Source organism: Filicampus tigris, chromosome 21 (assembly GCF_054856515.1).
Source record: "Filicampus tigris isolate MCC_2025a chromosome 21, RoL_Ftig_1.0, whole genome shotgun sequence".
In the NCBI taxonomy this organism is placed as follows: domain Eukaryota; kingdom Metazoa; phylum Chordata; class Actinopteri; order Syngnathiformes; family Syngnathidae; genus Filicampus; species Filicampus tigris.
The window spans coordinates 2,542,501-2,557,757 of NC_141237.1; the positions used below are offsets into that span (position 1 = coordinate 2,542,501).

The 15,257-nt window shown below is 42.0% G+C and overlaps 1 protein-coding gene across 2 annotated transcripts in view; it reads left to right on the top strand.

The window, feature by feature from the left end:
• Positions 1–15,257, top strand: part of LOC147127122 (serine/threonine-protein kinase H1-like) — a 75,209-nt gene that overhangs the window by 51,224 nt on the left and 8,728 nt on the right. For both annotated transcript variants that reach the window (XM_086021078.1, XM_086021079.1), the window contains exons 3-4: positions 12,600–12,970; positions 14,780–15,255. In XM_086021078.1, coding sequence (XP_085877204.1) covers positions 12,699–12,970; positions 14,780–15,255 — 748 coding nt within the window. In that variant the 5' untranslated portion in view covers positions 12,600–12,698. The remainder of the gene's footprint in view (positions 1–12,599; positions 12,971–14,779; positions 15,256–15,257) is intronic.

The following is a 15,257-nucleotide window of genomic DNA, read 5'->3' on the forward strand; positions in this document are numbered from 1 at the left end:
CACAAGGGGACATTCCACCTTTTTGGTTTAGTCCTTGAAGTCTGCATTTAACACCACAAGTGAGCGCTTTTATTCGCTTTCTTTTGAGAGGTCATTTTTAGGTGCAGTAGATGCAGATTCTTGTTTTTGGGTGTTGGGAACATACTTGTAAAATAAGTCCATAAGATGCACAGTTGACTGTCTAATTACACGGGCCACCAACCACCCCTTAAAAAAATTTGAAAATGACATCCCTTTCTTTCACTTGGCTCTAGGTTTTGGGCGATCCTTAGAACATTCCGTACTCCTTTTCACACACCACACCTATTTAATATATCTTCCCGATGTTTCTTAATCCATCTGCTGCAAAACTGAAAAGAAATGTAAGTGTCTGTGGTGAAAATGACATTGGACTGTGATCCCAGCGGCTCCTGTTGGACATTTATCAGTGTATAACTGGGAGATGACTCTGTGTATTATTAATATCGGCGTCATTATCTTAATGAATAATTCATGAGCATGACTGAGCGAAAGCCTGAAGGCTCTTTATCTTTTGAATAAAGTGCCAGGATCGTCTTGCAATTTAGCGTCCGGGAACAACTGTAAACACTGTGCTGTCATCGGCGCGTGTTCGTGTGTGTGTTTTGTTTGTATGAACTGAAAACCTACTTTCAAATTGTGACTCTGATTTAAAACCTTATCTTCACACATTCATAGAAATGTCACTTGAAACCCTAGCCCAGACTTAAAACCCTACTTCCAAAATGCCAGACTTCAAATCCTTAGAAACCTGTCCCTTGTTGGGAAAAAAACAACAATCCAGACTTGAAACCTTACTTTCAAATGCAAACTCTGACTTGAACACCCCACTTTGAAACCCTAACCCTTGTTTAAACCCCTAATCCAATCTTCAAACCCTTCTTTGGGACCCTAATCCATATTTGGAATTCTAAACCTGTTTTAAAACCCCACTCTTATTTTTGTCTCTGAAACTACAACCTAGTTTAAATCCGAGAACACTGATTTGAATCACTAACCCACACTTTAAACCTGACTTTGAAACCCTAACCCTTACTTTCTCTATTGTAAAGATTATTATTATTTTTTTTTTCATATAACACTGCGGCAGCCATTTTAAGACACTTTTCAATTGCGTGTCGGTCGAGAACTTGTCGTGACGATCCGGACAGATGAAGAAACCAGATGGCATGCATGTGGCCATACAGCACGAGTACGGAGTCACAATGCATGTTGTTCATGTCCTTCCATGTCAACTCGTTTGTTTGCCGTCTCTCAGCGTCATCCCGTTTTATGATGGAAAATAATGGAAATATTATCAGGCTGCGTTATGAAGTAATTTGTCGCAGACGCCGGCACTGCGGCGGCCGTAAATCAGCGCTCGTCAGTCATTAAGTCGCGTAGCACGACACATAAAGGCGGCCCACCGCGGTCCCCCTCACCACCGTGAAGGATGTCTTGTACCCCACTTTGACGTGATCTTGATACGTGCTGGCAACCCTCTCTGTTCCGCAAGTCGACTTTTTCATGGGGTGTAAATTGACGCAATTGGAGAGCGTTTACGGGCTGTGTGTGTATTATTGATCGGTCAAATGGTTCCCAGCACGCATTACTGATACATTGACTTATTATGGGAATATAACCCAGATTTAAAACACCAATATGAAACAATAAACCTTGTTTGAAACCCTAACGTTGCCTTGAAACCTCAATCCCTGTTTGGAACATCAACCTTGGCTTGAAGCCTCACGTAGAAACCCCAACCAAGACTTAAAACCCTACTTTGAGACCTCAACCCTGGATTGAAACCTTACTTTGAAATCCATACCTTTATTAAAACTACTTTAAAACCCTAACCCTTGCCTGTTTGCAACCCTAATTTAAAAAGCTATCCCTGATTGAAACCCTACTGTAAAACCTTAATCCTTGCTTGAAACCAAAACCCAGACCATAAAAAAAAAGCAGAATGATCTTATATTTGAGGACCTCTTACATACTGTAATTTGTGAATTTATGTGAGCTCCGTTTTACTGGTTTATGAGGACATATCACCTCAATACAGCCAACACTTTGAGGACATTTATAGTTACGACGACAAGTGTCCTCATAATTGGAACAATGGAGGTATGTTTCTGAGGGTAGAGTAAGCCAAAATCCAATGTTTTAGTACATGTCCCCATAAATCCTATTTACATTAATTGTGTGTTTTCGTCTGTATGAACTGTGTATGAGACAACACCGCCCGTAAGCGGGACCTCGTATTGTACCACCTAATGAATTATTCCAACTCGTGTATATTTCACAGCTTTTGATCGGCTAAAGTCGAGTCTTCAAAATTACGCACAGAACCCATGTGTGCATATTGGAAAGATTTGGCATTGTCGCGTTCCAAATGTCACCTCCTTTATTTTGTGCCAAGCAGCAAATAGCAGCGACCTTCCGTCCAAAGTAGGGAGCGAACAGTGGCACACATTCCTCATTTTCCCACATGGACCAGAATGTCAACGGCGACATCACAGCGACCAGCTTTCTGTGAACAAAAACGGACGGGATGCATCCACCATCGTGTCATCAAGGATGTCCTTTCCGCTTTAATGAAAGACTCTGGCATGGTTGGCCATGACGCAATTCAGCAAACCCCGGTTTAACATAGGGGATACTTTCCAGACTAACCTGTGATACTTGAAGATTGTGAACATCTCTATCACAATCTCTATGAAGTTTACTGTAAAACTGACACATTAAACAAAAGAAAATAAAAAATTGTATAAATAAATACCGAAATGTGAGATGAGTTACTTGGCTAACTAGCTCGGTAATTAGGTAGTCTGTTAGCAATTGGTTAGCTTGTCATTTTTGTCATGTTTGAAGTCCTTGTGGTTAGTTAGTAAATTAGTTTGTCAGTTAGTTGGCTGGCTAGTTAGTTAGTTAGTTAGCTCATAAGTAAGATAGCTAGTTAGCAAGTTATTTTTATAATCTTTTAAGTTTGGGTTGATAGTCAGTTAGTTGGCTAGCATGCTAGTTAGTCAGTCAATTTAAAGTTTGGTTAGTTAATTATTTAGTTATTTAGCTAGCAAGCTACTCGTTTTTGAAGATATGTATTAGTTGGTTAATAACTAGTTCGCAAAAAAGCCTGCTACTTAATTATCAAAATAGGTAGCTAGTTAGTGTGTCAAATTACTGTATCAGCTGTTTCAACAGTACCAAATGAAAAATTAAAGTTAATATTAGTATTGCTGTTAGAAATTGCATTTGGAGCTTCCCAAACAATTATCACCCATTGCAAAACAAGGCAGATTTTTCCGCCAGCACAGTTTTTTTTTTTTTTTTAAATGTAAATGAGTTTATTGGACTGATATGATTGCAAGCGTGTCTACACTCGCCGAGCCTCTCATGCCTCCAGCCTCCAAGCATGCAAATGACCATCTTACTCTGTAATTGTTTAAGCAAGATTGATGTCTAAATTCATGCGGCGGTGGCACGAAACGCTCCCAAATGGAGCCACTCGTCCGTGTCTGAACCTCTCGTCTTTTTTTTTCGGCCTACCCTCCCTCCCTCGCTCCCTCCCTTTCTTCCCTCGCACAGCTTAAACGTGGCATCTGGACAGTTTGGCAGTTTTCAGAGAGAGGTGTTGAGCGCTGACTTTAATGAAGATGCATCACGCCTGTTGCAGATTTATCTCCCCTCGTATGGCCGAGCAGATGCTCGCCGAGTGAACCCACCGCTTTTCCCCACCATCAAAGCAAATAGGCGCAGAGCCCAGCAGCAGGTCTGTTAGCAAAGCATGGTGGGAGCTGGGGTGGAGACACGAAATTAAACCTTATCAGTGTTTCCCCAATGAAAATGTATTCAAGATGACCTATGCTAATATAATTATTTAAAAAAATAGAGCTTTGGACTTGATCATGCTATAAATGTTTCAATAATACAAAAATTGTAAATGCGGTTGGTTGGTGGGCATGTTGGTTCGTTTGTTGGTTCGTGAGTCTAATATTTTAATAATCTATCAAAGTAATTTTTGTTGGGCTTTCTGTTTGTTCATTCATCATTCATTGTCTAGGTAGTCAATTTTAAAAATGTTTTTATAAGTTTGGCTGGTTAAGTGGTTAGACAGATTCTTGATATTTTTAGGTCGGGCTGTGAGTGACTCAATTTTTTTCAATAATCTGTTCGTATATTTTTTTTAAACTCTTGAAGTTGGTCAAGTTGGTTGGTTGGGGTTATAGAAAATGTGATTTCTTAGCTTTTTTATGTGTATTACATCTGCCAAAATCGCCGAAAGAAATTCACCTTTACATTACTCAACTCTCAACTTTGTGTTGTGTGACGAATTAGTTTTCTAAACTTTTTGTCGCATAGAATGATCACGTTCATGTTTACTTCGTTGGCAGTGCTTGATTTTGACCTTGCATGAAACGCTAGCATGTAGCTACATCTGCACACTCTTGTTTTCGTGCTCCCGAGAGCACCAAGGTGGATGTTACTTCCACCTGAAGAGCTTGGCTACGTCTTTATCGCAATAACATGCCTGAAGCACATCTCATTTCCTGGAGGGCCTCCCACTACCGATTGGTATCCCCAGCCTGATTTACGCTCGCGCTAATGTAGAGCCGAGTCCTCCGGCCGTCCACGTGTGATCTGCTTTGTGCCAATTTGTGTTTAGCGCTCCCTTTGACCTCCTCCGTCTTATCTGCCAGGCGCAGGCGTGAAGGACGGCGTGCGAAGCAAACGCAAACGTTTATTGACTTGTAAATATTCCAAATGGAATGGCTGCGTCCTTGCGCACTGTTTCCAATTACGGTGGGGTAATAAGACGCCTTTGTCGGGTCAACTCCGTCGCGTCTCGCCGCCTGATTGCTTGGGTGGCTACGATGCGAGATGGCGTACTCTCTCCCGGATGACGCTTGGGGGTTTTGCCGTGCAGGTTATTACGTCTTTATTATGCTGGTCTTCATTTGTGGGCTGTTGCATGCACGAACATATCTTTTATATGTTAGCGACTCCTGTTTAATTTCTAATCGGCCAAATGTACTGTTTATATTCTTTGCATCGTATTCAAAATAAACATAGTGTATATATTGTATGTTTCTTTCCGTAAGGTAAATGCAATTAATTAAAAAAAATGCATTTTATAAAATACTTTTTATAAACCAAAAACGGCTGCTCCTACACTTTCACGTTCACTGAAAAAGTATATAAACCTCCGCCTGCTCCCGTCACGGGTGCTATGGGAGCCGGCGCGTTCATTTCACTTGGAGTGGAAAATGACGCGCCTGCGTTCGTTTGTATATTAAGACATGATGGCGGCCATCTGTTGTTGTTGCTCTACTGTTCTGTTGACACATGAGTTAGGCTCTATAATCAAAACAACAGTGCGCCCTACTTCAATGCAACAAATAAAAGAATCAGTCTGTAAGTCTGATGGTAGAACATTTTCTTTTTCTTTGGTCTTAATCCACTCTTAAAGACGAGCGCAATTACTAATCGCAACTTCTGGGAATTGCATGTTATCCAGTTTTAACCTTCCCGCGATCAGGACAGGGTTCACGTGCACCCTTTTGTTTGTTTCCAGTTTGGACCGAAAGCCATGTTTTGTATGAAAATGATGCCCCTCGGGAAAGTTAACCAGCGGAATTAATCAAGTCAAAGTTGTCTTGAGTGATTAGCATCAATTCATTAACGGCCACATGCTTGAGCAAGTAGGAGAGGAATGAGAAAATGTGCGTGTGTGTGTTCATAAGCCAGGTGTTGTTGTAATGTTTTGTTGTAATGTCTGAGTCAGGAAAGACTTGAGAGTACTAATTCATTCATGAGCCTGATGAATTGCTTTGATTTTGTAGTAGTAAATCAAGCTGCTGAGTCCTCCTTCATTCATTCATTTCTCACATGAGTTGTTTCAAGTTTTTATTAATGTCAAAGTCAGCAATGAATTCCTCATTCATTACATCCACTCATGCTTGAACCTTTTTGAATTGTGTTGATTTTGTGGTAATGTCAAGTGAGTTTTTACTTTGTAGTAATGATTTAGTGAGGACACTGTAACAAGTCTGTATTCATTTATTCATTCATGAGCCACATTAATTGATTTAACTTTGTAGTAATGTCCAAGACAGGCTTGTCATCATTTATTCATCCATTCATAAGCCACATAAAGTGATCTTTCTTTGTAGTACTGCCACAGTCAGTAGAGTCCTCATTCATTTTTTACTTTTTTAGTAATGTCTCATTCTGGAGAGTCCTCGTTAATTCATTCACTTATTCCAGATGTTCCCTCGAGAGAGTGGAAAAAGGTGAGATGATAGGGGAAGTCAAAGTTGGATTCATTTTTTTTTTTTTTTAATGGCTGCAGGACTTGCGGGAGTTCCAAAGGTTTTCTTCTTTCTTTTTTTAATCCCTCACCGCTGAAGGAGCAGCTGAGCCAATTAGACGGTGAATTAAAAGCGAGACCCGGTGACCCCGCCGACACTTGATAATCAGCGGCCCAATCATTAAGCACCAGATAACAAGCTCTGATTTGCTTCCTTATTACTGCTTGGCCACAATCCCGCCGGCGTTGGCGCTACTAAGCGGCCTTCCCGGACACGGGGTGACTTTCAGGCGGGCGCGGTTCACGATGTCCGCCGATTGCCTACTGCCCGCTACTTTGTCAGACACCGATTGCCTTTTTGCCTTGCTTAGGATGGCTAATGTGCTGGTCTGTAAAATGTAAAACAAAACAAAACAAAAATCAATTGTTGAGTGAGTGACAAGCAGGAACCACAACACATGAGCTCGGCTAAATACAGTCCCCTCCAAAAGCATTGGAACGGCAAGTTCAGTTCCTTTGTGTTTTTTGTATACTGAAGACATTTGGGTTTCAGATCAAAAGATGACTGATCATATGAGACAAAAGGTCAGAATTCCATTTTTTATTTTGGTGTTGAAGGCTAACTATCTTTATTGATGATGGAACTCATGATGGTAACAGTAGAATGGATTCTGAAGTCTACAAAACACTTGATCTGATAATTTACAGAAAAATGCCTCCAAAGGCATCAGGAGAAGCTTCATCATGCAACAATATCATCAGGGGGGAAAACTGGGAGGTCTTTGACTGGCCAAGTCGATCACCGGACCTTCACCCAATAGAGCATGCATTTGATCTCCTGAAGAGCAAACTGAAGGGAGAACCCCCCAAAAATAAACCATAACTCAAAGAGGCTACGGTAAAGGCCCGGAAAAACATTTTCCAATGAAGGATGCAACAGTCACTAATCATCTTTTGATGTGAAACTCAAATGTCTTTAGTCTACAACAAAACCAAATGACTTGACCTTGCTGTTCCAATACTTCTGGAAGTGAATGTATTGGGGGGTGTGGCCTCTACTTGAAGATGCCGCCGACCTTTCCCTTTCCCCAACTCTCTTCTGTCAGCGTCTCCCCCACACCGGCAAAAAGTTCTTCCACGGGAGCGCGGCTGCGGCACTTGAGCGTGTCGTAAATAAATCTGCCCGCTGAGAGCGCGGCGGCGGCGAAGCTTTGAGGGCGGGAAATTGTACCATGATAAATATTGAGAGGCGCAATGAGCAATGGTTTTGTCACGGCGCAGCATGAAATGTGGCTTTGTGATTGGATGCTGGCTCCAAGGAGTAATTCAGGAGGATACGAGAGGCGATGCCAACGCCAAGCAGGGCTGATGGAGTGTCCAAGATGGAGGACGGGCGGAGGGGAAAGATGAGGGGGGGGTTTCCAGGCTGGCTTTTGTCAACGTATCCATCCTTTCATCATCAATCCGTCATTCATTTACAGTATCCAGCTTTCATCGTGAATAATTCTTTATCCAACAAATTATCCATTGATCAATCTGTAGTCAATCAATCTATAAACCCTGCATAATCAATCAATTTTTGATCCACGTAGTTGTAGCCTGTGCAAATTTGGTGGAATCAGATCGTACCACGATCATGTTTTGTTTTGTTTTTGTTACTGTTTTTTTTGGGGGGGGGCCTTTCAATGGCTTCTTCCCTTACAGTAAATGCTCCATGCTTCATATGCCATTTTTTGTCATACATCTTGTCAGGAAGTGTGTATGTGTGGTCCTACGTCCCCCCCCCACCCCAGTTGTCCATCCCCGCTGCAGAGAAGAAATGCATTTTATGGCACCATGTATCTTTCCAATAAAAGACGATTCGATATGTCTCGATAGACAAGGTACCAAACGATTCAAGGACAGTTAAATTTTAAAGCGGAATGAATCCATTCGATTCAGTGCCATTACGATTCAATTCAAGGGTATGACGCAAGTGTTTCTCCTTGTCATTTTACCTGAATACAAATGAAGCTAAATCTAAAATCCAATTTAGTAGACATATTTAGCCCGGAACAGCCTCAGTGTGGCGCACCTGTACAAAGGAATTACATTTTCAAATATTTACATTTCCTGACAAATTTCAGGATGAAAAAATGACATTTTGGTTTTTTTTCTGTTAAATGTCAAAACGGCTCAAATTTGACCTGAACAGCACGTCTGGGTAAAGGCAATGAACACTTTTTTCATTGAGTGGAAGCTTTCCAGAACATCCGCAATGAGAACACCCTCTCACCTTGCTACATTGCTGTCCCAACATCTAGCGGCGCTAACCAAGGCCCTCTCAGGTGCTCCGGTGCGCTCTCATCTCTACGCCACCCTTCGTCTTATCGTCTCCGAGCAGGAATTCGGGATTGCATCGTCGAGAAATGATTACCCCGGCACTTAACGTTAGCATTCATCACTGATTGTAACCGCCAGCGCACGGGAATACTTCCCGGGAGCTAAAGAGTCGTCTTGGGCAATCAGCCCGCCTGTCTGCTGATGAGGAATGTCGCTGACGCGGGGGTGGCGGCGGACGGTGCTTACACTGCATTCCCAACTTGCTGCCGTGTTTGATTCCTACCTGCCATTGTTGACTTGTGAGGACACAATTGAATAGCCTTCAACCGGAATCTGGCTGGTCAGGGTGTCATTAAATGCTGACTTAAGATTTGTTGGCTTAGGGGAAAAAAAATGATTGTGTTGTTTTGAAAATAAGGACTCACTGTCATTTGTGCCACGGCACACATGCAGCGACTTCAAAAATGGCGCCCGAACAGTTTTCTTTCTTTCCCTTCGTTTAATCCTGAATGAAGTTTTATTTGATTTTGTATACTAACCGTTGCAGCGACCTTTGATTTTGAGCGACATGCTGCTTCACCAAGTCAAAGACTTTCCTATCTCCAACCTTTTCTGGTAAATTTCCATTCCCCTTAGCATTAAATTGATGTATTTTGACAGCTTAGACAGACCTTTTAAGATAATTTATAGTGTCAGCATGGCGCATTGTCAATCGAGCTAGCAAATTGAACGCATACCGCCCCTTTGAATGCAATGGGACAAAACCAACGCAGCCGGCGATTGCTTTTTGATTGATGCGCCAGCGGGCGCTAATTGGGAGGCTCCTTGTGTCATGGCGCAAATTAGCCGAGCTTGTCTTTGTGGCGATGATGTACGACAAGACATGACAGGTGACAGGCACTCGCACATCTTCATTGTACGCAGTCAAACAGGACCGTTCGTTGGCTACACAAGGACAAGCCTGCTGACTTTTGATTGACGCTCTCTGAGAGCGATCCATTTAGCAATATTTGAGCAAGAAATCCGTTTTTAAAGCAGTTATTTTTATGTTGTCGGTGTCTCCTGAAGTAACTTGTAATCTTATTTAGTTACTTCTAAAATGATTTGTTTACCAGAGGACGACATTTACAATCCTAACGACACATTTTAACAATTTACTTTGCAGCTCTTTTACTGATTGCTTAATTTATGAGAGCTAACAAGTAGCTTACAAAATCAACTCACTCAGCGAGACTTAAAAAAAAAATAAGCCACACAGCAAGGCTAAACATTTGACTGATTGCTTGTGATGCCGAGAAATGAAAAGAAATGACCAATTTGCATCTTAATCACATTATTAGCACCACTTAAATGAATTCGTTAGTCTTGATCAATTGGAGTGACGGGAGGCAGGTAAAAGCAGCATGAGTATGATCATCATACTGTACCATGATGACATCATGCTAACAAAAAGCTAATAACAAAGCAGCTAGTCCGTTTGAGCACAAGACAAGCTCGTCCCGCAAGCGTTGCGACATTTGGCCGCGGTGAAACTCTGGCGCCGTGATGGATGTGTTGCACATATTATACTCGCGTCACTTCTGTTTCTGCCACGAGCGAAGCTAAATAATTGAAAACTTCCAGCTCCACATGCAATATATCATCTGGACCAAAGAAAAAGAATAAAAAATGTGTTTCTGCCTCACATTGTTATTTTAACAGCAAGGAGCTCGCACGAGGCAACCTTCGTAGTATCCCCAAAGGAAAAATAGCTTCAATATCTAGAATTAGTTTTAGAGCCGTTTTGTTGTTGTTGTTATTAATGATTTGTTTTAGTTTAGCTTTTATTACTCTAAGTATTAGTTTTAGGTTGTTTTTTTTTTAATGGAATATTTGTCGAGTGTAAGCGATTTGGAAAAAAAACAACCAAAAAACAAGCGGTATGTGTGTTATAAAGTTAACTACAATTTCAAACGACTTCTTTCTTCTGTACGTTTGTGGCGCAATACGGAAATGTTCTTTTTTTTCAACTTGAGTTACACATAGTTACATATTTTGTAAGCTTTCGTGAACTCTAATAACCTTGGTAGACTCTCACTGAAATGTCACAGTTGCACCTTGAGAAGAACATCCAGCATCAAGTTGCACAAACGGGCAGAGGAAACCATAAACACTCCCGGGGGGAGGTAATGAAGCGCCTGACAGGTTGGTGGCGCTCTGACCGCCCTTAAGGTCCCGAGGCTCACTTGCGCATGTCACGGCGTCGTTTATCAGAGCGGGCGGCCATCTTGTGATCACACTGCTGACTCCCTGGAGGACGTCTTCGCAAGGATGATTATTTACCACCTCACTGCTGATGTGAGGCGGCACACAACAAACAACTTGATGCAAAGAATGTTTTTTTGGTCCAAAAGCTATTACTATGCGCCCCATCAGTGAATATTGTTTTTCTGGATTTAACACATAAAAACTGCTACATTACTGCAGTACATTTTCAATATGCTTCAAAATCAAAATATTTCAAGTGGTTTGGAGACCACGGATGGTCTGTTGTCCCAAAGTTACATTTTTTTCTATAAAAAACATAAAATGCTAAGTGCTGTCAGCAGCTATTGCTATGCATCCTTGCATTAACATTTTGTATCCAGTAGTACATGACTTTTAGTGTGTGTGTGAATGCGTGTGCGCCACTTGTGAGTTGTTCGGGAACAAGTTCCAAAGAGTCAAATGAAATATTTAGCAGTGTGTGTGCGGGCGTGTGGGTGTGCGTGTTTGTGCACGTGTGTATGTGAGTCAAACCAAGCGAGCAGCATTTCTGTTCAAAACGGTGATGCAAGATGCATGTAAACATGTCCACCCAAGCATTCTGCCATTTTGTCCCGACTTTTCTGAGCTGTGCTGACAACCACACGCTTAAAAAAAAAGTATATTCAGAAAATATTCTGACACACACGCACCCACACGCACACACACACACACACATACAAAAGGGCACTTTATCATTTGCCGTTTTTCTTTTATTATCTCTTTAAGCAAGCAAGTGACTGCGAGTAATCAACTTTTTATTTCCACACAATAAGAAACATTTTAATTTTTTGCTGGGGATGGTAGCATTCCCCATCACCTTATCTTATCTCTTTCAAAACATGTTCAGGTGGTTTTTGTGAGCACGCTTGTAAAAACAGCAATAAAGCCGTGGCATCTGCTGCCAATTGACACGAATTCCAGTTGTCATTGTGAAACGGCGGATTATGAAACAGATGCTCCTAATAAAAAGGCCATCAGAAAAGTTTTGATCGATATAAAACACCTTTATTATACATTAAACCAAAGCGTCACGTAGAGGATGTTGTTTAACGCTCTCTAATGTTTCACGACGACTAAATAAAATCGTATTTATGCGGCACACATCTTGGATGAATGGAGCGCTTCTCAACTCTCGATACAAGGATGCTTTGCTTCTTTGGATATTACTATAAATCAGGGGTGGGCAACCGACGGATCCCCTTGCAAAAAAATATGTTTTTGAATTAAAAAAAATATATATATGTATATATATATATGTATATATATGTATACATATGTGTATATATATATATATATATATATATATGTATACATATGTGTATATATATATATATTTTTTTTACAGAACTAATTTATTTATTTTATTTATTTTCCAAGAACTTAAAGATGTAAGTAAAAACAACTCAGCAAATTTTTTTGGAGCGAACAATTGCTTACTTTGTTATGCTAATTAACATTGTTACCGTAAATGTCAATCATTTATATTTGAAAGTTGTTCCAACTTAAATTACTTTTTTAGCCCCAAAAAACACAAGTGAATTTCCCCAGAGGAATGCAACTAGCATGATAGTTTACTTTTTGGGGTGCTTTTTCAAACACGCGTGTCATTTGCGCTCCATTGTGTCCTCGGCCAATTGAGCACCGACAATGCCTTCAAAGCACTTTCCTGTTTGCGTGACGCTTTCAGGATGAAGAAGTGACACCTGCTCAGTGGGCCAGACTTCACACGCGCGCCTCACATCAAGCGCCTGGCCTCTCTTGAGTGCCGCAAGCCGCCGCCATTCAGATGATGGGCTGCGGGACCAGCAAGGTGTTTCCAGCCCCAAATGAAAATGAAAATAAGAAGACCGAGCGTGACGTGAGCGTGCTGCAGTCGCTGGTGGCCTTCACCAGGAAATGGGACCACCACGAGGAACTAAAGAAGAAGAACAGTGGGTGGCTCTACACGAAAAGCAAGACAATTAGTCCTTCAGGAGAAATGAGTTTTCAAGATGAAAAGGAGCAAGTGAAAAGTGGAGACACATACAAGGACAAGTTTGACGCTCGGGTCACCTCAAGGTAGGTAATTGTTGTTCTATTGTAATTTATAAAAACATATAGCAATGACCAAATGTAATACAATCAAACAATTTGATTGTGCGTACACTGAGATAGCCAAAATAGCCTAAATCTGCATATAACTGGTAACCTGGTAACTGCATTCGGGGGAAAAAATAAAGACCCCAAAAAAACAGAAGTTGGCCCGCCCCAAAATATTTTTTTATTGAATATTTTTTAAATATTGAAAAAATCTTCGAATTGGTGAATCGGCAGGTGCCGAACTGCGAGCATGCATTGGTCCCGCTACTTTTGAGTTGACTGTCGAAATGTGTTGCTGCACTTTTTGTCTTTTAATACGCGTTGCTTCAAGAGTTCAATATGCAGAGCATGATGTGATGATGATATGGAGTCACTTGACTCTGTCAACTATTCCAGATACGCTTTTTATCATTATTACCTGTAAAATATCGCTCTGGTGTTGTTAGCTCGGGAGCCATAATCCTCATGTTTTGCTACTAATGTGAAACCCAGAAAATAAAATTTCAACAGGCCCACATTTTGTCTGTTCCAAGGTGGGAAATGTACTTCTGTTATCCTATAAAATAACTTCCTACTGTTGTTAGCCAAAATGCTAACATTACGCCACAAACTGGAGGCCCAGTCTTTAACTGTGGTGCTACCAAGCTTAGCTAACAAAGCTAGCAGCTTTGTTGGAACCGTCTTGCTCGTCTCCCTCTTCCATACACTATGTTAGCTTAGCATCTTGACCTGTTTGGTCACTTTATGAATTCACTTCAGTGCAGTATACATTCTTCTTGCGCTTGCTTCACACTTGCAACTGCAACGACGGGGGATGGTCAATTACTATTCCACAGAATCCTCAAGGGTCAACTAATGATGGATTGTTATGTCCATCTCGCTACTTCCCTCCACTCGAGACACAACAATCTTGGTGATAACACAGCATTGTCTTATGCACACAGTTTAATAATAAATTCACTTTTCTCCCTATAACGTCTTGTATTCGGAAATTGAAAGAGTATCCTGGCGGCTCTGGTGAGCACTTTCTACTTGGTATGGCGTGCCAACATCCCCCAAATGACAGCGTAGCAGCTAATTGCGCGTCTTCCCTCGCCTTTGTAATTATGTTATCAAAAGAGTGAAAACATAAAGCCCACCACCTGTGGAGCGTCTCTGTCTCACGGTGAAAGTAGTGGAGAAGGATATACAGTAATTAAGGCTTCCAAGCAAGCAAGATGATGTGTAAAATTTGAGCATGTGGAAAGAGGAATTGTTTACTCTGAAACATCAGGTACATTATGAGTTCACAGCAACCATTAGGGGGTGTAATATTCATACATACATTCAATTCAAGATTTTTTTTTTTCAATGGAACAGAGGGATTCCAACCGTATAAGGTAAAGGACCATATAAGGTAAAGTGTAAAACTGGCCACCTCAAAAAAGATTCATTTTTCTTTCCAACCACATACTCAATGTGAACCGAAATGTCACCTTAAAACTGACCGATCCATGATTGTTTTTTTTTTTTTAGTTTTTAATTTTTTGCTGTGCCATTACACCCCTAATGTTTATTATCATGGTGATACTTACCTTTTAAATCCTGGATTTGCTACGCTCCCTGTCGGAACCTCCCTGTTGGTTCAATTCTCTCCCACTTCATTTCACGGGAAGGGACTTTTCTCCTCATGAGTGAGAATTTTCTCCATCTCGCTGACAATGAGAGCGCAAACGTGCTCCAGATGTGCCGACAGATGCGCCCGCCGTGCTCTGATGACTCATCAGCGTTCCCATTCTGCCTCATCAGATACCACATCAAGGCTCTGATCGGTCGCGGCAGCTTCAGCCGGGTGGTGCGTGCCGAGCACAGGACCAGTTGCCGACCCTTCGCCATCAAGCTGATGGAGGTGGAGGCCCCCCAGGCCCGAGAGGTTTGCGAGGCCGAGCTGGCGGTGCTGCGGCGGGTCAACCACGCCAACGTGGTCCGCCTGGTGGAGGTGTTCCAGGGTCCGAGGCGGGTCTACGTGGTTCTGGAGCTGGCCACGGGCGGGGAGCTTCTGGACCGTGTCGTCAGCAGAGGGCACTACACAGAACGGGACGCCGCCCGGGCCGTGCGTATGATCCTGGCCGGGGTGGGCTACCTCCACTCGCTGGGGATCACCCACAGAGATTTGAAGCCGGAGAATCTTCTTTACTACCACCCAGGCGTCGACTCCCGCCTGCTGGTGACCGACTTTGGATTGGCGACATTTGGAGGCGTGGAAGCGTCAGGCAAAAACCGGAGT